General features: G+C 42.1%; 3 protein-coding genes across 3 annotated transcripts; 1 reads left to right on the top strand and 2 right to left on the bottom strand.

The window, feature by feature from the left end:
• The first annotated feature begins 2,636 nt into the window (after positions 1 to 2,636).
• Positions 2,637 to 4,998, top strand: LOC111229362 (regulator of G-protein signaling 5-like). The gene is made up of 5 exons (XM_022755665.1): positions 2,637 to 2,781; positions 2,908 to 2,964; positions 3,052 to 3,104; positions 4,183 to 4,346; positions 4,490 to 4,998. The coding sequence occupies exons 1-5, from the start codon at positions 2,738 to 2,740 to the stop codon at positions 4,655 to 4,657; spliced, it is 486 nt and encodes a 161-aa protein (XP_022611386.1). The 5' UTR covers positions 2,637 to 2,737; the 3' UTR covers positions 4,658 to 4,998.
• A 552-nt stretch (positions 4,999 to 5,550) lies between these two features.
• Positions 5,551 to 7,694, bottom strand: cunh19orf53 (chromosome unknown C19orf53 homolog). Its single transcript, XM_022755634.1, has 3 exons — positions 7,580 to 7,694; positions 6,778 to 6,833; positions 5,551 to 6,662 (listed from the first exon to the last, which is right to left on the bottom strand). Exons 1-3 carry the CDS (start codon positions 7,668 to 7,670, stop codon positions 6,516 to 6,518), a joined length of 294 nt encoding a protein of 97 aa, XP_022611355.1. The 5' UTR covers positions 7,671 to 7,694; the 3' UTR covers positions 5,551 to 6,515.
• Positions 7,695 to 11,511: 3,817 nt separating this feature from the next.
• mri1 (methylthioribose-1-phosphate isomerase 1) lies at positions 11,512 to 18,330 on the bottom strand. Its single transcript, XM_022755641.1, has 6 exons — positions 18,074 to 18,330; positions 16,872 to 17,095; positions 14,706 to 14,875; positions 14,433 to 14,609; positions 14,057 to 14,281; positions 11,512 to 12,896 (listed from the first exon to the last, which is right to left on the bottom strand). The coding sequence occupies exons 1-6, from the start codon at positions 18,203 to 18,205 to the stop codon at positions 12,763 to 12,765; spliced, it is 1,062 nt and encodes a 353-aa protein (XP_022611362.1). The 5' UTR covers positions 18,206 to 18,330; the 3' UTR covers positions 11,512 to 12,762.
• Between the last annotated feature and the right edge of the window lie 655 nt (positions 18,331 to 18,985).

Raw genomic sequence — 18,985 nt, 5'->3', positions numbered from 1 at the left:
TTTTCCCATTCAGTTTTTAAGGATCGTGGTTTTAACATTTGTACCTTTAGCTGTTGAACTGAGTGGTCCAGTGTGACTCGTTTTCCGACAAGAATCAGAGCACCTCCAGCATACCTGTGTCACTTGCTGCTTAGAAGTAATTTCCCTGTCTTGTTAGTTCATCTCTAGTCAAGATTTGTTGCTGAGCGTCCTCCAGTTGGTACTTCAGATTACTCACTGCTGCTCTCAGACTTCCAGTCTCTCTTTGTCTTGTCTCAATCAGATTTTGAAGATGGGCCACCTCAGCAGTGAGGCTGTTCTATGCATTTGTCTTTTTCTGCACAGTACGAAATTCTGCTCTCAGACTTTTCACTTTCTCTCTCAAGATGGGCCTTGTCAGCAATGGGGCTCTTGTTCTTTGCATTTTTCTTTTCCTCATTTTCCTGCACAACATGTAGTTCTGCTCTCAGACTTTCATTCTCTCTTTGTTTTGTCTCCATCAGATTTTCAAGATGGGCCTAGTAGTGAGGCTCTTGTTGTTTGGATTTACAATTTCCTCCAGCAGAGCATGAAATTCTGTCATTCTTTCAATTTGAAATCTTTATTGCTCTGTCACAGATCGAACCTGGGCCAGCTCAGCAGTGCGTCTCCCGATGCTTGCGATTCTCATTTCCTGATCTGCCTGCAGAGCATTAAATTCAGCCATCAGTCTTTCACTTTGAAGTATTCATTGCTCTGTCAGAGATTGTAGCTGGGGCAGCTCCTGGTTGGACAAAAAGTTTTCTATATTGTCTAGTTCTTTAAAAATTGTTGTCTTTGATGTCTTCTTCATTTCCTCTTCACTATCTATCTCCTGTTTGTCAAGCCTTGCTGTCTCCGCTGACACACACAGGCTACGTGATGCCTCCAGTTCCTCTGAAACACTCAGAAAAACGTTTAAATTATCTTGAGACATACTCGGGCTATGTTGCATTAACTGTTGGGGATAAATCGTGTTCACAGCCTCTCAAATACAAGATGTTGACGCAGCCCTTGGTCTGCTCAGTTTCTTGGGCCTCTGTAATTAAGTGACCTCCACCCTCAGTCACCTCTTTTGGCCAAACCTGGAAGGAGGACGGACACAGCAGACACAGTGACTCAAAGACAAACAGAAATTAGTTAATTAAACATATTCAAACTGATAATGACAGAGCAATGTAAACCAAACGTGCGTGCCTCATGTAGAATACAGCGTGGTGTCAAAATGTAACAGTAAACCAACTGTTTTATGTAACTTAAAGTGACTGCAAAGAAACCTACCAAAGACTGTGATAATGCTTTGGGAGTGTATGTGAAACTGTAAAGCTGTTTGAGTTTGTATGTTAAGTGTGGTGAGACTGGATGAATATCACTTCATTTAAATTGTTTGATTGTTTGATTGTGGATACAGCCATCACAGACATGTTTTGGATGAAATAAAACCCTTCTTTTGAAAAGTGAACCTGTGCTAGCTTGTCTTTTGTCCCTAACAGGGACAAAGTCCCTTCCCGAGAGGAAGAATAAAACATTTCCCTCACTTCAATTCAGGATAAAAACATTTCTTCAATAATCAATACACCTACTGCTGGACCTAGTATGTCTAAGTCTACTGGCAAAAGTACTTTGAACTACTTTAACTGTGTACTTTACTTACTTGTACTGCGTACCAAAACAATCCCTTTCGCCTAATTTTAATTTGGGATACAGAACAATTTCTTTCAAAAGTAGTTCATCAACTTTATATTTTTAGATTTAGTACTTCTCAGTACTTCTCTATTTGTGTAGTTTTTTTGTAATCCAGTGTCAAAGTCCCTCACAGTGAAGAAGAGTAAGATTTTTTGCCGAACTTTGATGTGGTATATCATAACTGATAAAATATAATGCATTATCATGGAAAATAATAAACACATATGAAGGAGTTAAAATTAATACAACCTCAACCACATTAAAATTCTGCTTATATGTAAATGCATTAATAATAATCCAGTACTATAAGGGCCATCAATAATAAAACACTCTTAATGGGACCATTCTGCCGAACAAGTACTTTCAATAAACATTTTTTTTCTGCTGATTATACTTTTGTACTTTTTCTTGTAACAGTATTTTTTACAGAATTATATTGGTACATAGATCCCCTCCAGACATGTTTTAAAATGTATGGAAACACATCTGAGCATTTGAGCCTTCATCCCTGACCATATACTGTACAACAACAACAACAACAACACACACACACTCCATGCACACTCCTCTCCAGCCTGCAGTTGTCTGACTCTCCTGAGATGAGTGATGTTGACAGCCCACCTGCTGGTCCCTCATCACTTTATTCTCCTGTTATAAACACTCTGAACACCAGTGCTGGTTTTGTTTACGTCACACTTTTAAGTCTCTTAATGATCCCTGACCACACACAAAGTGCAGACCCCCTTGCATTCATTTTCCTGTTCTAAATGCTGACTTGCATCATAGCATTTGTATCGTCCTGTTGACAGACCTACACGGACTGTGTGCACGTACACCACCTGTGTCATTCAGCTGCTTTCATCTCTACTCATTATCTCTGCACCTGCTGTTCTGAGAGGAGCAGATTGACATATCAGATAGCTCCAGGTAGACTATATAAGAGCAGCTCAGTGTAGTTTCGGAGGTTACCTGATGGAAGAAAAGTCCGAATAAATTGCCCCCAGCTTAGTCTGTTCATTTTCCCTTTGCTGGTTTTCTAAGACCGCAGACCTCAATGTGTAAGGGACTCTCCTCCCTGCCCTCCTCATGTCTGGAGAAGTAAGTATTCAGCGGGGTCATCATGTTTTGTGTGTGAATAAGCTATTTCCTAATTGTGGAGTTTGCATTATGAAGTGTTGTGTGCAGAGCCTGGTGTGATTTCTTGCATCTATCTGTGTGTTTCAGGGCAAAAGATTTGCGGGTGAAGTTAAGCCATCTGGCTGAGACGCACCACAAACACAAGTAACCCTACCGAAACCTGTATTTTATGATAAGCAGTAAATCCACTCACAGTGAAGCTGAATTTGGATTGTTTCTGTCTCTTCTCAGGGTTCAGGACGGAAAAACTCTTCAGGACCTGGAAACTCTACTAAACAGCAAAAGTAAGACAGTCTTCCTTTTATTTATTTTTTATCACTTCTGAAGTCAGCTCTTAACACGATCAACCCACACACCAAGCCTTTTCACATATCACAGTAGGAAAAACACAGGTGTCAGTAATAAACTGACTGATGGCTGAATTACATGTAGCTGCTTCAGTGTCAGGGTCCTGGTGTTGTGCACATGACTCACTGTCACACTGTCATGACTTACAGGAACACTTGAATGGAACAGAGACATTGCTAATGTTATTAGTAACACCTGTGCTTTTCCTACTATGACAACTCAAAATGTCTGCTGGGAATAATTGTCTCTCTCTCTTATTGGAAATTTATTCTGAATGCAAATATAGACAAGTATGCAAAAAAGAAACCACCTGTTTAAGTTTGCACAGCAGCTGCATACCTTGCACCATTTGTGTTTGTACACATCTTTGTTCATTACAACACTAATACCACAGGTGCAGTATATCACCATATACACGGTGTAATTATTCAATGAAATAATAGCCACTGAATTTTTACTGTTGCATACATTTCAACAGAACCTGCTGTAAACATTACAATATTTACTTTTGGCTGACCAAAACTATGGAAAATAAATATCATTGTTAATATTAGTGACACTATGTAACCTTTAGAGGAAGAAATAATACGTTCATCTTCTTACAAATAAGAAGTTGAACACTGGCTCAATTCAACACACTCCTACAGGTTTTGCTGGAGCTATTATTACTGTTGTATAACAGTCAGTCAGTTGTTTGACGTCATGAGTCTTCTCTACTTGTGCTTCTGTTACACAACATTTAACACTTAAGTGTTACATCTATGCTCAATACATTGATACTCACTCATAAGATGTGGACAAATTTCAATCTTAGTTTCCCGATGCCTGGACAATCTTTACCTTTTACAACTACATTTACTTATAGGCACACTTACAGTCACCTCCTGAAAATGTTGAAGCACTAACAAGGGTTAAGATAATGATTGGCACCATGACTTTCCATGGCTTCCCTTTCGTTTTACATCGAATCTTTTTGATTTGTCTCATCTTGTTTGCTCCCTCTGGCTCCTGCAGGCGGTCTGGAGGCGTTTCGTGGGTTCCTGCGTTCAGAGTTCAGTGAGGAGAACCTCGAGTTCTGGCTGGCGTGTGAGGACTACAGGTTTTCACCTTCGAACCTGCAGAAAATCAAGGCCAGCAGCATGTTCAGCCAGTTTATCAACCCTGACGCTCAGCAGGAGGTTGGTGGAGAGGAGAATGTGATATAAGATGACCACAGAGAATCAAGATCGATGGATGTCTGGCAACCGTTTAACACATGAAAGGATGACGAGTAGATTAATATTCAAGAGCTTCTTTTGATACCCTGCTTTTTCCCTCACAGGTAAACCTGGACGCTGAGACCCGTGACGCTCTGTTGAGTGCCATCGACTCTCCATGTGCTGACACATTCATGAAGGCACAGCAGAGGATCTACAGTCTGATGGCCAAAGACTCCTTCCCTCGCTTCCTGCGCTCCCATCACTGCATGGAGGCCATTAAGGCTTTCTAAACATATTCTGTTTCTTACCACAGACCTGCTTTAGAAATAAGTGCTGATGAAGTTGTACTGCTGGACATGTTGATTGTATTTTAGCATTTATCTTAACAACTAGCTTGTTTTGTGATTGTTTTTCATTTAGTTGTGCGGCCCTTGTGCACTGTAAACAGGATGCATGCTGTTACTGTTATGATATTGAGTTGTAGGCATCGTTAAAAAGTCAAACATAGAAACCTCATAATTATGAAGCTTAAATGTAAACGTAGCTACATTGTGCCTCTGGACTACATAAGCTCTGAGTGACATTAACAAAGGATTTAAATAAATACCTCAGTAAAGAGAATCTATAATGTTGTATTTAATATTTGTTGTTTTTTTGTTTTTTTACACTCTTTATAAACTCTATTGTTCCAGTAGCAGCTTGCCAAACTTACTCTGCCACAGAGTAAGAGTGTATGTTAATATCTAAACAGGCTACTCATGACTGGAAAAGTCTTAGCACCATCACGCTCTGTCTGACTATTGCAGATGGCTAGATTTCTGGATATTCATTCTTTTACAAAACAATATTACCACAGTAAAACAAACAAGAAAGTACTTATACAGTTTGTGACTGATATTCGAAAATGAGGCTGCGTGACGGAGCACTGGACTCTCCATGAAGCCAGCTCAGGAGAACCATCAGTCGGAGCTCATCAAAATACGTGACGAAGACACTTGTCAACACTGTCAGTGTGAAAAAGAATTTCACTGAGCCTTGATTTAGCTGACGTCTGTTATTCTAAAATCATCTGCCTTCTGAAGCCATTGCTGGACTTTGCTGGTTGACAGAAATGAAATGCCAACCTCCTTACCAAACATCTGAAAAAAAAAAAAAAAAGAAATCTCGGAGGATAACCACAGAACACTTCTCAAAATAATATTTAATTAAAATACTCCATTCAAAAAAATAAAGCAATTACAAAAACTTTGCATTCAATCAGCTAATGGAAAGTGTATTGTTAAACAAACAATAAAATCCTGATGAGAAACCCACTTCTAATTTCTCACATTTGAAAAATTTATCGGAAACACTCAAATCAGTTTTACTGCCAGCCTGCACATGATCTGGATGGATTCATTCATCTGTGCTGTATTTTCCAGGCCACATTCCCACCCTGCTCACAACAGATTGTTTCAATACCATTAAATATTTACAGAAGTGATCAGCATGGCTGGAATTTACACTTGCAAAGTGTCTTGAACATATTTGAAAGGACAGTGACAGGTGCAAGAATATTTAAGTTGAATGCTGAAATTCTTTTGCTTTTCACTTTCTCTGCTACTAGGATCATCTTCACAGACCCTACTCCTTATGTGTGAACATCCTCACAGCTGGATTGGAATAAAGACAATGAACTGACACAACACCATCAAACCTTTTTTGTCAAGCCCATTTCGTTCTCAGAGAGCTCTGAATCTCATTATCCTTATTTATTTTCTATATAATGATGACTATACAAAAATGTGACAGAATACCTTTTCCAAGTAGAATTACGTTTTAATGTCCTTTCTGTTTTAATCATTGCAGTGTAAAGTGTAAAGTCCTGTGGTGCCATCCAGTGGATGTTTATGTAATGTTCATGACCCTGTGATGCATTTCATCCAAAAATGTCTTGTCTCTTGTTTTGAATGTGTCTTTGATGAACTTAAACAAGCATCTTTACAAGTATGTCTGATTATTTCTATATGCCTCAAACAGTGAGTGACTTGGGAACAGGACAGGTTACATTTGAAATATTAAATTTAGCTCACTGATGCTTCAACTCAGTCCTTTGTGTTGTAACATCATCAGATTCAGGTCTGTAGGTGCGAGGTGTGGTATCTGGTCCTACTTGGAGCTGCTTCCTGGACGGGCTGCTCCTGGGTTGCCTTTACTTTCAGACCCTTTAACCACACTCAGCGGCTTGTGGAGGGAGGAGCTGGCCCTCTGGGTCACCTCCTGCTCAATCTTGTTCCTGATGGCAACTTCTAGACCCTTCAGGGAACAGAACGGTTAAAGTTAGGTAATCCATCTTGCTCACTAATGTATTCATTCATTAATGTATTCAGAGACAAACTGTAACTGTCACTTTTCTTAAAATTGCCCTCACCTTCTTCAGTTTCTGTTGCTGAACCACTTGAGCCTTCTTGGGTGCGATGATCCTCCCTTTACAAAGGAAAGAAAACTGCTCAGCTTGTTTCTGTGATAATCTAAAATTCTTCACCCAGTTAAGATATGCAGTTAAAAACAACCAAGATTGAAAAAGTATATCTTATCATAAAAACGTGGCTTAAAACTGCATAAAAAGACCATTTTGAGTTTCTGGCAGACAACCACAATGCTGACACGTGCACAAAGGGGAGATGGCACCATTGACAGGCCAACAAATGATATGGACCATTACCTTGATTAAAATAACAGATTTCTCTATGTCTGTCATTATGTGCTGTTGTATAAGACTGCATTAGTTTTAGCTAGGTGCACTTACTAAACTGGCAAGTGAGTGTATAATTACAATGGTTTGCTTTATATCGTGTTGCCAAAAATGAAGCTCCCTATTCTCTCTTACTGTGGCTACAGCTGGGTCACACATCACTCCATGGCAGGTAATGTCCTTGATGTCTTTCACATCACACCTTGGTGACATTTAACATTAGACATGGGCGAAGTCATATTGACATTGAATTTTTCATTTACAATCACCACTGACATCATACAGGGAGGAATAAAACTGTTGTCAAGCCGTGTCATAACAATTTGTGCTGGATATAAGAAATATTGAGACTCGAGTCACTTCAACAACGTGTTCAGCTGTTTCCATGCAGCTCACATGTCGACTCTGTTGGACTAAAAATGGCTTCCTCGCCTTTAAAGCAACTCAGAAAATAACGGGTGAGATGTCAGACTCATACCTCCTTTCTTCGGTCCTTTCTGTTTGTTTTGTTGGTTTTTCTTGGAGGCTCCTGGCCGCTGAGCTTTAAACTTTTGTTTACCCTGAGCCATTTTTGCTAACCGGAAATACAAGAAGCGCTTCTTCTTCTGCTCTTCCTTAACAGGTGGTTTTCATCTTCGTTTGTTTCATTACCGCCACCTACTGTCTTTTTGTAACATATGTTTCAGTGTGTTTGAGGCAGACAAAAACAACTATTTTCACTGTGGTTTTATTCTTTTTACTGTATTGATGTGAAAGAGAAATCTCTTAATTCATGACTGCACTTTACAGAATTATATTCATATACATATATATAAAAAAAACCCAGTTTTAACCATTTCCACGTTACAAAATTAAACCCAAATCAAGTGATTATCAATAACAACAATAACATACTTGCACTTAAAGAGGCCATCTGAACAACACTCCTTCCACGGTAATTGCAGGCCATACTAATCATTTGATAATACACAAGCACCCGCTTTGATTAATCAAATCAATGTGGAAAATAGTGGCAAGCAGCGCTGAATTTTGGCACCTGACTACTAGGCATGTGTCGGGGCTTCTCAAGGGGACGTTGGTGGAACGTTTTTTTTTTTTTTTTCTTATATAGTACTATATTGCTGCTGCTTCAAAAACATGGTGTAAAAACATAGCATAATCTAGACACAATTCAGCTGCAACCCAACATAACACACTAGCCTGAGTGTAGGCTACTTTGGCAAACTAAAAGCACCGCCACAAATTATCTGTCACTTTGGGTTCAAGATACAAACATTAGTGAGATGTGGAGAATTTTAGACCAGATTTTTATTCTCTGCAATCTGTCGATCTTCTCTGCTGCAGCCTGGCACGTTTAGTGCTCGTGTTCATGCATTTCAGTGTTTGAGTCCGTGTGGGCAGACGGAGAGGTAGTGTGTATGGTTGAGGAGGCCTCCCCAGTGTGGTGTACTAATGGCCTAGTCACTACAAATCACAATGTCATGAAATAAAACAACAAACCACAGCCAAACAGTTATAATAATGATGTACAGACAAAGAAAAATCTCATACTTCTTAAAGATTTAGAAAGAAATAATATGCTGCAGGTCTGACGGCCACAGAGTTGCTACATAATGTCTGGAACACTGTCTAACATTGCCCCCAAAACGTGTGATGTCTTAAACTGTACAAAACAAAGAAAGAAAATTCAAATACACAAGTGTGTTTATGCTCGTGTGTGACCTACCAGCATCTTTGTGAATTGAGGTTTGATGGGTGGACAGAGGAAGAACAAAGAGGGATGAGGAGGAGGATGAAAGTGAAGGAAGGAGCGAGCTTATATTACAGCTTTTTAAAGATATGGACAATGACACTATAGATACTGCAATTATTATCATTGATATTAAGCTTTTTTTGGGGGGGTGTTTCATCTAGACCTCTCAGCGGTCCTGTAAGTAGAAAGGTGGATTTGTGTATTTGCCACATCTTTAAATGAATGAAGAGAATGATAAAGTCAACAAAGGTAGTGTGTGAGACCACTGACGGGGTGGTAGGAGGGTAGACTGGCGTGTTGTGTGGCCACAGCTCTGTCTCATCAAGCTCACTGAGAAATTCAAGCACAAAAATCAGACAGTACATTTTCATGTGTGTTAGTATGAAAGTAGGGGAGTTTTATCTTGGCTCTGATCCTCCAGGCTACATTTACCAATATGAGAATAACATATGAGAAATGCGTTGTGGGTAATGTAGGCATCAGGTTTTGACTAGGAAAAAGTGTGTAGGTGAGGTTGAGGATGAGTGCAGGTTGGTGTCTGGCTGTTCGAACTTCCAGTCTGATCACCGGTATTGGATAATAATTTACTGACACACATGGTGTAGAAAGATCAGAAACCTGGATACGATGTGTTTACATGTCACAGAACTAGAGTATGTGTGTAAATGCACTCACTGAGATTTTCTCCAGATCTCTTAGAGCTTGATGAGATGGGGGTGCGGCTACGTGATATTAATCGGGGCAGAGGAAGGACTGAGGGTCTGCTGTCTCTCCTGTTATGACATATTGGTGCTGCACATGTAAGGCAGTGAGGGCCCTGTGACATTCAGTACAGCGAGTCGGTGCGTCCCATACAGGTCGAGATATCCGGGACTTTTCTATGATGCTAAATGCATTGTAGGATCATTGGCCAGGTGACATAACTGCAGTAACTCAGCACACACCTGTCACAGAAAAATTACTTGCGTGTTTTAAAAGTCATAACAGTCTATTGCTTATGGGTAAATACAATGTCAGTGTCAGGTTTTAAAACTGGGTTCTGCAATGTTATTTTTCAACCAGAGAGTCACTGTGGGCGCACGATGAGGGTACGACTGAAATGAATGATTACTTTCTTTATTAATCTGTCAATTATGTTTTGATTCATCAAGTAATAATTTAGTAATAATTTGCTTGTAGTGTCCGAAAAATGTTCTTTCCCCAATAACAAGTATATTCCATTTACAGAAATATAAGACTAAGAAAAGTCGCAAATATTCACACGATTCAACGATTTATATATGACAACTGATTATTTTTCTGATTCACCACTAGATTAATCTCATAAACGCCAACAATATAGGGTTTGTCTCCCTTCTATTCCTGTTTTTAATCCTGTTCTGCCATCATCAGGACCAAGAAGAGACAAACTCATGGCTGACAGGGTTAGATATGTCAGTCAGTAACTACGGAGAGAAAACCCTTTGTGTCATCCTTAGCTGCCCATGGCCCTGACCTCATAGAGCAGTCTGCTGGGCTGAAAGTCAGTCTGGAGTAAAACAGCATTTCAGTTCTGAGAAGGAATTAATCCAAATAGTTAAAACACATTCTGAAGTGAGCACAAAGGCAAGACGTGACTTAGTGTCTGGAGTCTGGCCTGATCACAGCCCCCGACTAAAGCAAGTTAATCTGAGTTGAATATTACATTCTGGTGGTTGGTGGCATCACGCCATGTGTTTTCAGATGTACACACAGAGCTTTCTGCAGAGGGACACCGCAGTGTCGAAAAGACCCCACCAATCTTAAAAGGAACAGTTCACCCCAGAATAAAGACATGAAGTTGATCATTGCTCACCCCGCAAGTTTCTGAAGAAGTCTGAGGCACAAATATTCTTTTTAAAAATCTATTCGCACTTTTGTTTCTATAGAAACTTTGGCAAACTCTGCACCTGCATTTTGTCAACACTGTGGGTCTTTAAACCTGTAAACACAACATTAACATCATTAACAACATTTAAGTTGATAAGGTGGAGTAGTCTGTTGGGCTGGAAGTCAGTCAGCTATATCTGATTGTTAGCAAACAGTTGCTTATTTACACATCCTGTGGACACAGACAATAGAAACATTCATTTGGAGCAATGTTTGTGTCCAACTGACAATTGTAAGCCCAATATTTACTCCCCCTGCAGCTCTTTTAGTCTCCAACTCCTGAGGGAGATATCTGGCTCTGTAACTGCTAAATGTGCCACTATGTTCACCGGCTAGTCCTCAACTTTCTTTGCCTGCTTTTTGGTTGATTCAGGTAAAACAGCTAGAACACTCCACAGAGCCGAGGGCGACTGCAGAGTCAGGTGAAAATTCACCTCGGTTCATCACTGTGAGCAACTCCGTAAAATAACTGATTAGTGCAGCTTTAAAGTACAATATTTAGCTTTTCTTGTATTGTTTTGACGCTGCTCTAGTTGAAATGGCAAGTGCAGTGTTATAGGAAATATAATGGAGATATTAAGGTTATTATTAGATTTTTTTTTTTTGCATTCTTCCAGGCTGTAAAATTTAAACATCATTTTTGATAACCCTGACTTACAGGAACCATAACAAGCTGTCCTGGTATTTTGTGGTTACACAAACAGTAAAGTCTTGATTGACGTGCAAGTGAGCAGATAACCAAACTTTCATTTTGGGGTGAACTATTCCTTTAATTGTGATGCCTGTATTACAGAAATACAACATCATTAGAAACTTCTCAGCTCACAGCAAAAGCTCTCATGGCAAAAATGACACCAATTCCTTTTTAGAGATTTTTCAGTCTTATAGAGTGTGCTGTGCAGTATAGTGAATATCAGTACGGTGCTGAAATAAGTATGGTTACATATATATATGTATATATATATATATATACACAAGTACATTATGATAATACAAGTGTGGTATGATATGGTGGAACTGGAAATAGCAAGTTAGAAACAAGGAATGAGGTACAAATACAGTTGTGTATTGTCATAGGCTTCAGCTAACGAGGACTGATCGAAAAATTCTACTTGTTCAAAATTTTGCCGCACAGGGTAAAAAGTGTGAGTGAAATAGGATTTTTAATACCACTAACAATTTCTGGTTGTAAAATGTATGAGCTATAAATTTGGATTATTCCTCTACAAAAGTTTTCAACACAGAACAAAAGAAATTAAATGTTAATATAACATTTTTGATGTCAAATTTAATTTTAAATAACCACATATTTGGTTAAAATAGCAGTACCTTTTCCTAGCAGGGGTTAGTTTTCTACATATGTACACACTAACAGCCAGGATATGTATATTTACAAGTGGGTAGCAGCATTTTAGAAACCATGGCTAATTGAAATCACTACTTTGAAAAATCAGTCATGTCTTAGCCTTTGTGGAAGTTTTTTTTTGTTTGAAGTTGAAGAAGCCCTGAAAAATTACCTCAGTAATGACTCATAAAAACAGATTGCCAAATAGAATTTAAGGAATAGAGTCCAGCTATTCGTTATCGCAGAAGCCAGACAAAGAGGCGGTGAGAGGGAATGAGAGATGGGATGGAAAACTTGGGAGAAGGTGAAATAGAGAGACCAAAAAAAAAAGAAAAAAGAAAAAGACAGACAAAAAAGAAAGGGGAGACTGCACATGTGTGTCTGCTTGACTCCCTGCAGTGAATTAGTGTGTATTTGTGTGTGGGTGAGTAAGAGACTGAAGAACATTTTTTCTTCTGTGTGCACCACTGACATGTAACAGTGACTGTGCGTTTATCAAAATGAAATCAAACGACAACCATGACTGTTTGTGTGTGTTTCTGTGTGTGTGTGTGTGTGTATATGTGTGTGTTCTGTGGTGAGATGAGAGTGTCTTTGAGTGTCTGACGTTAAGGTGCAGTGGTGCACACGGACCAGCAGGAGGGGCTGAGTGGCTCTAGAGGGCAGTGAGGCGACCGGTGAGCGCCGCCTGGAGCTCAGAGGGGAGGAAGACTCCCAGCTCTGTGATGATGCCTCCTGTGATGAGCTGGTGAGGAGTCACGTCGAACGCTGGGTTCCACACCTCGATACCTGCAGGAAACAGTCGTGGAGTGAGTGAGATGTATTTTTTGGATGACAAGAACAAGATACATCAGGCTTTGTCTACACAGGCAATATTTCTTATTACAATCAGTTCTTTGCTGGTCTTTTAATGGGATTTGTTGGCTGTAAGAAAAATATAGAATAACTGCAGCCTTATACTTTAAGGGTGTCCAGTGGCCAAATGGTTAAGGCGCATACTACACAATCACAACCATCCATGGTTGGATTCCCCGCTGGGGGACCTTTGTTTCATCTCTCTCTACACTGTAAACTCTCAAAGGCAAATTTACACAAGCAAATCTTTAAAAAAAAACAAAAAAACAGAACAAAGCAGTTTTTTAAAATGCCATTTACAGGAAGGGCCAGAGAAGAGGCAAGGAGGAAAGTTTAATAGAGAGGGAAATGTAACGTACAAGCACACGTCCTCCTCTCCTCCTCCTCCTCTCCAGGGGCCAGTGTGCTCATTAAACGAGTGTGCTTTAATTACTATGATGTCACCGAACACCTCTCTGCTCTGGCAACGTAATTATAGATCGAATGACTCTATTCACCTCTCACAAACTCACCTAAAACACACACCCAGTGTCCACTCTTACAGACTCAGGCTTTGAACTGCAACATACCTGATTTGAATCTGGCCTGGGACCCGTGTTGCTTGTCATTCTGCATCTCCCTCGTGTCCTTTCATTTCTCTACTGTCACTGTCTAATGAAGTCATAAAACACCCCGGGCCCAACGAGCAATTTTACAAGCACATAGCAGCAAGCACTTTCTGAAATCAGAGCCTCACACTTTACTGACCACAAAAATGTCTTTGTGCAGGTTAACGCGATTTCACAATGCGATTTCACAAAGTCGTGCAGCGTTTGCAGCCCTCGCAGCCTCTTTCACGCCAGCACTTACACTGCATGTGATGTCAATCAAAGTCGTGAGGGTTCAGTGCTTAAGGCTTAGGGCAGACACTGGAAGTGGGCCACACTCATCCAGCTCTCCAAGCCTGATGTTTTCTCCTCACTGTCAATCCTCTGCTGCGCTCACTCTTTTTTACATATTTGCATCTGCGTTACAGTCACTTTAGATTTCTAAAACCACTTTTGTGTGTCTTTTCCTCCCCAGTGCAAAAACCACTAACAGCCCGCACTTCTCACCCGGGGCAGCAATGGGGACTCCGTTTATACTGGTGAGCTCCTCAGGGGGGCGCACTTCGATGATGATGTCCCTGCCACTCTCCAGGCTCAAGTCGCACGACGTGCTGGGTGCGGCCACATAGAAGGGAATCCCATGGTGCTTTGCAGCGATAGCCAGCTGGTACGTGCCCACCTTGTTGGCCGTGTCACCGTTGGCAACCACCCTGTCTGCGCCCACCACCACGGCTGAGAGGGAGAACACGACATAAAGAAAGTGTTAAGGGGAGAGAGAGAGAGAGAGAGAGAGAGAGAGAGAGAGAGAGAGAGAGAGAGAGAGAGAGAGAGAAAAAAAAAAAAGAGGAGAGAGAGCTCGGGATGAGAGTTGACAGACACACACCTGTGATGTCCATTTCTCTCATGGTGAGAGCTGCCATGCTGTCTGTAATGAGTGTAGCAGGGATTCCCTCTGCTACCGCCTCATACGCCGTCAGCCTGGATCCCTGGTTGTACGGTCTCGTCTCTGTGCAGTACACACGCTTCAGCCTGCCCAGCGCATGGAGGCTTCGCACCACGCCTACGCATAAACAGCGCACATTATTACAGTTACAGTTCCATAACAATTTTAACAATCACCCTCTTTTCTCATTCACACCCACAGGTCCAGTCTTACCCAGCGCAGTCCCGTATCCAGCTGTGGCCAGCGAGCCAGTGTTGCAGTGTGTGAGGATGGTAACAGAGTCCCGCGGGACGCCAGACAGGATGTGCTGAGCGCCATAGTTACCGATCTTCCTGTTGTCGTTGACGTCACGCTCCAGCATGTCTTCGATCCAGGCAATTACACTGTAGAAGAGGGAACCACAAGAGGTGGGAAATGAGAAGAGGCCCCCCCCCTCGTCTGCCACTGTGAACTTAATGTGTCCATCAAGTCTACAGATACAATATGGCTGCATGTTTCCGTTTGTCCCAACTGACCATCTCTTTCTCTCCTTCTCTAATCCATGATCTTACCTTCTCTCACCTACCATGTCTCAATCACACCCCCCCCTCATGTTCTCCTCCAGTTTTCTCAATCATCATGGTGTGAACACAAAATCATTAGAGATTCTCCTCCTCTAGTTCAACTCACACCGAGTTTTCAGAACCAAGAATCATCCAAGTGCAATTCGCCCCACTGTTCTATTCTGTAGCAAGTGGCCAGTGCTCAACTGCCTGTAGAATATTTACAGGTTCACAGTGAAACATGATTAACTCAGAACGCTTCACATCCGCTCTGCTGCACTGCGATTTTTTAGCTACACAGACTCATCACCCAGCACAACATTTACTGCCTGTGATGGGAGGAAAGGGAGTTCCAAGTAGTTTCAATTACCCAAGACTAGAATCGATCCACCCCCCCCCCATACTGATTCTGATCCCTCAACTCGAGGTATCTGCTTATATTAACTCCCACTCTGACACCAGTGACGTTCTTTTGTCCACGTTTTAAATCTGTGCATCTCTCTGTGTGGAGTCATTGTTAGTGTAAATTGAGGCCAGGTCTGCTGTGGCATGGACTCGGCAGCCCGCCGTGACTAAATGACTAACTGGTATCAGACAGACTGACTTCTATAATGATATTGACAAAGAAACTGTATATTTAATGTGGATCAGGCACATCTGGCTGACACCTGATCTGCTTCAGTATCAGAGCAAATACTCACAAAACTCAAGTGTATAGTCCTAACATAGCAGCCACTGTTCATCTGCTTCCCATTCTCCAATAAATACCAGAGGAGACATCTCTCTTCTTCCCATTTGTCTGCATGTGTAACTGAGCAAATGAACCCTGTAAAAATAACACTACTCAGAGTGTTTCTTTGCCACACTGACATTTAATCTGCAGTGATGTGTATAGTGTACGGGCTTCCCAAATTATCACTTTTTAGATGATCCGATAACTTTCACAACCTTCTTCAGAAAGACACCTACAGCTGGTGTTGAATGAGGAAGTGCTAAAACAGCTGCTAACGACATCAAATGCTCATGGGAAAAAGACAAGTTTAGATTATTTCAATTCACAGCACCAGCTTTTACAGATAGGACTCATTACACAGTAAGCAACTGACACACTGATTGTTTGCAGATGGGAGTGTCTGTTGGCATTAAAGGTGTCCTGTGGAGTTTTCTTGAAGACAAACAAAGATTCTGTTTACATGCAGCGTGTCCTTGAGGTCTAACAAATGTTTTTTCCAATGCAAATGCAGCTCCTCCCTCAGAAAACGGTTTGAAGCTCGCATCATTTACATCTTTGTGTATTTGCTAACAGTCTTCTTCTCTGCCTTCGCTGGTGCATTTGGTGTAACCGCCACCCGCAGATGAGTGGAATAGACAAGAACGTATATTACATCACCCAGGGGAATGTGTGTCCTTTGTTTACACACAAAACATGGGGACCCATTCATAAAAACATTGCTCTATAGCATCACCAGTGATCGAATTCCACATGGTACTTTTAAATGAATTACCGGCCAAAACTAAATCAGTAAATCAGATGTCAAGAAAAATGTCAAGGCTTTTAGTCTGACCGGATTGTTATCATGGAGACAAATGGAAAAGTAAATGATGAAGTTGTGCGTAGTGAGACAAAATTGGCAGTATACAGAAAGGACCACCTATTTGTGGTAATTTAGTTAAACACAAATACATGTGGGGACATGCATCATGTGAAATTCAACTGAATTCAATTCAATTAATGAAATTACCACAATTTAAGTGAATATGTGAACGTGGGGCCCTTGGGGACCGCTGTAAATCCAGCTTCAGCTTTGAGGCTCTCACGTCCCTCCAACCAGCTCACCTTTCTCTGAGCTGCTCCGAGTTCTTCTCCATGCTCTCGTTCTCAGCAAACTCCATCAGCTCGCGGGCGGCGCGGCCCATGTTGACAGCGGTGGGCCTGGCTGAGGTCAGGTGGCACAGAGATTCCCTGATGAAGGTCACAGGGTCATCACCGCCGGCACCTGCCCGCAGCTCCACAGCCAGGCTGAGGCAGCCGACAATGGCGATGGCCGGCGCGCCACGCACCTGGAGGAGAAGGGACAGGACAGTTGTGATTACATCGTGGTCCTCCTCTTTGGTATCTATGCCAACTTACAACAGCGCTCTCACAGTTTTCATGAGGATAATTAATCTATTTCCGTGACAGAGTTTTGAGTGATCACAGAGCCAAAAGTTGTCCCTGACAGCTTTGACTGAGATGACATAATCTCTGTGTTGGAGTCATTTCTCTCTCTACCATTAGACTCCATCATTATTATGACATCACCCCCCTGTGTATGGCACATTCCTTCACTCTGCCCCACACACACACACACACACACACACACACACACACACACACACACACACACACACACACACACACACACAGGATCAAACATGTAGCTGCTGTATTGTTTGTGTAACTGGATTGACAATAGAGTGAATGTCTGCTCAGCTCTAATAAATGAACATCTGAAAATGTTCCCTGCTGTCCCAGAACTTGAACAACATGCAACTATGTGAACACCTCAGGGTGTCAGGGTTTTAGCTGTACAGAGATAGATGAGGTGGAGGTGTCACTGAGTGCAGCACAAGACCAAAACGCGAACAAAAACCCTGGCAAAGGTCATTAATAATTCATCAATAATCTCTCCCAAAGAAAGAGGAGGAGGGGGGCATATTCATGGGTGGGAGGCTGTGTGCAGATACCTAGTTTGTCGCGCTTGCACATGATAATGTGAAAACTATAAATAAAGGATGGTTTTAGGGGGTAAATAATCGGGGGTTTGTGGGTAGCCGCCGGGTGCTGCAGGTGCATCCAAAACTAAGATACAGGCCGACAGCGGGAGCACGGCGGCGAGCATATGGCAACACATGCTTGCAGCGGTGGGAACACAAAAGACCCGACAAAAAAATGCACGACCGGAATACATGCACATGCAGCAGGCATGCAGCGCAGGCTGGGGAGTGGGTGAAAGCCCCGAGTGAGAGGGGGTGGACAGAGGGAATGGAGCTCCGTACCTTCATGGACTTGATGGCCTCGTAAGCGTCCTGCACCGAGCGGATCTCATCGTAAGCGGTCTGGTGTGGCAGCAGCAGCTGGTTGAGGATCTGCAGAGACCCGGCCCGGTAACGGATCGCTTCTAGCGTCATGACCGAAAGACGAGGCGGGATGGCGGAAGAAATAACACGGATGGACCGGTTGCGGGCGGGTGCGCGCACACGCACTCACTCACTCACTCACTCACTCACACACTCCTCTCTCACACACACACTTTCACACACTCTCCCTCTCTCTCTCTCTCTCTCTCTCTCTGAGCGGATACACGTTGAAGTGACCGCGGCCTGGCTGTCGGCAGAGTCCCGGGAGCCGTCGCAAAGAGAAGAAGGGAAGTGTAGCAGAGGGACGAGAATGAGCGGGTGGACGAGAAGGAGGAGAAGGTCTGCCGTGTTGAACGGGAGGACAGAGAGGGATAGGAGTGAGAGAAGGGCAGGAAACCTTCACACACTGACAGACAAGCAGGGAGGCAGACACGGAACCACGTGTTCACCCGAGCAGGAAGCCCTCGCTTCGGTGTCCACGCCCACCAAAGTCTCGCGGGTTGTCCAATTTTAGCAAGACTCCCTTTTTCTGTGTCTGTGCACCATCCCCCCTCTCATCTTTTCCCCCTTTGTCAGGGAAAATCTCACATTCAAATACGTTATTAGCATAACACCAAAGCCCCAAAGCTTCCCCCAACAACAGAAGCACTGTCTACAAAAAGAAGTCTATTTTTGTCTTACATTTTAATGTTTTTACCCTTGTCTTGAGGTGGCACATACTTCCTCCCATATACCCCACTGCTGTATGGCTAAAGAAATAATATTAATTATTGTAAAACCAGCCATTATTTTCCCTTCAAATATATATTTTTCTTTTCTCATTACCTTTTT

This window comes from Seriola dumerili, unplaced genomic scaffold (assembly GCF_002260705.1).
Source record: "Seriola dumerili isolate Sdu_G_001 unplaced genomic scaffold, Sdu_1.0 BDQW01000230.1, whole genome shotgun sequence".
Classification (NCBI taxonomy): domain Eukaryota; kingdom Metazoa; phylum Chordata; class Actinopteri; order Carangiformes; family Carangidae; genus Seriola; species Seriola dumerili.
This window is presented reverse-complemented; position numbering and strand designations above follow the sequence as displayed.

Bases quoted from the DNA above. Each gene is read 5' to 3' on its own strand.
- mri1 (XM_022755641.1), bottom strand. From the start codon at position 18,205: ATGACGCTAGAAGCGATCCGTTACCGGGCCGGGTCTCTGCAGATCCTC. The intron at 17,096-18,073 runs GTACGGAGCTCC...CTTCTCCTCCAG, and splicing joins AGGCCATCAAGTCCATGAAG to GTGCGTGGCGCGCCGGCCAT. The intron at 14,282-14,432 runs GTGTGTGTCTGT...TCTCCCTCTCAG, and splicing joins GAGAGAAATGGACATCACAG to CCGTGGTGGTGGGCGCAGAC.
- cunh19orf53 (XM_022755634.1), bottom strand. From the start codon at position 7,670: ATGGCTCAGGGTAAACAAAAGTTTAAAGCTCAGCGGCCAGGAGCCTCC. The intron at 6,834-7,579 runs GTATGAGTCTGA...TCCTTTGTAAAG, and splicing joins GAAAGGACCGAAGAAAGGAG to GGAGGATCATCGCACCCAAG. The intron at 6,663-6,777 runs GTGAGGGCAATT...TGTTCCCTGAAG, and splicing joins AGCAACAGAAACTGAAGAAG to GGTCTAGAAGTTGCCATCAG.
- LOC111229362 (XM_022755665.1), top strand. From the start codon at position 2,738: ATGTGTAAGGGACTCTCCTCCCTGCCCTCCTCATGTCTGGAGAA. The intron at 3,105-4,182 runs GTAAGACAGTCT...TGGCTCCTGCAG, and splicing joins AACTCTACTAAACAGCAAAA to GCGGTCTGGAGGCGTTTCGT. The intron at 4,347-4,489 runs GTTGGTGGAGAG...TTTCCCTCACAG, and splicing joins ACCCTGACGCTCAGCAGGAG to GTAAACCTGGACGCTGAGAC.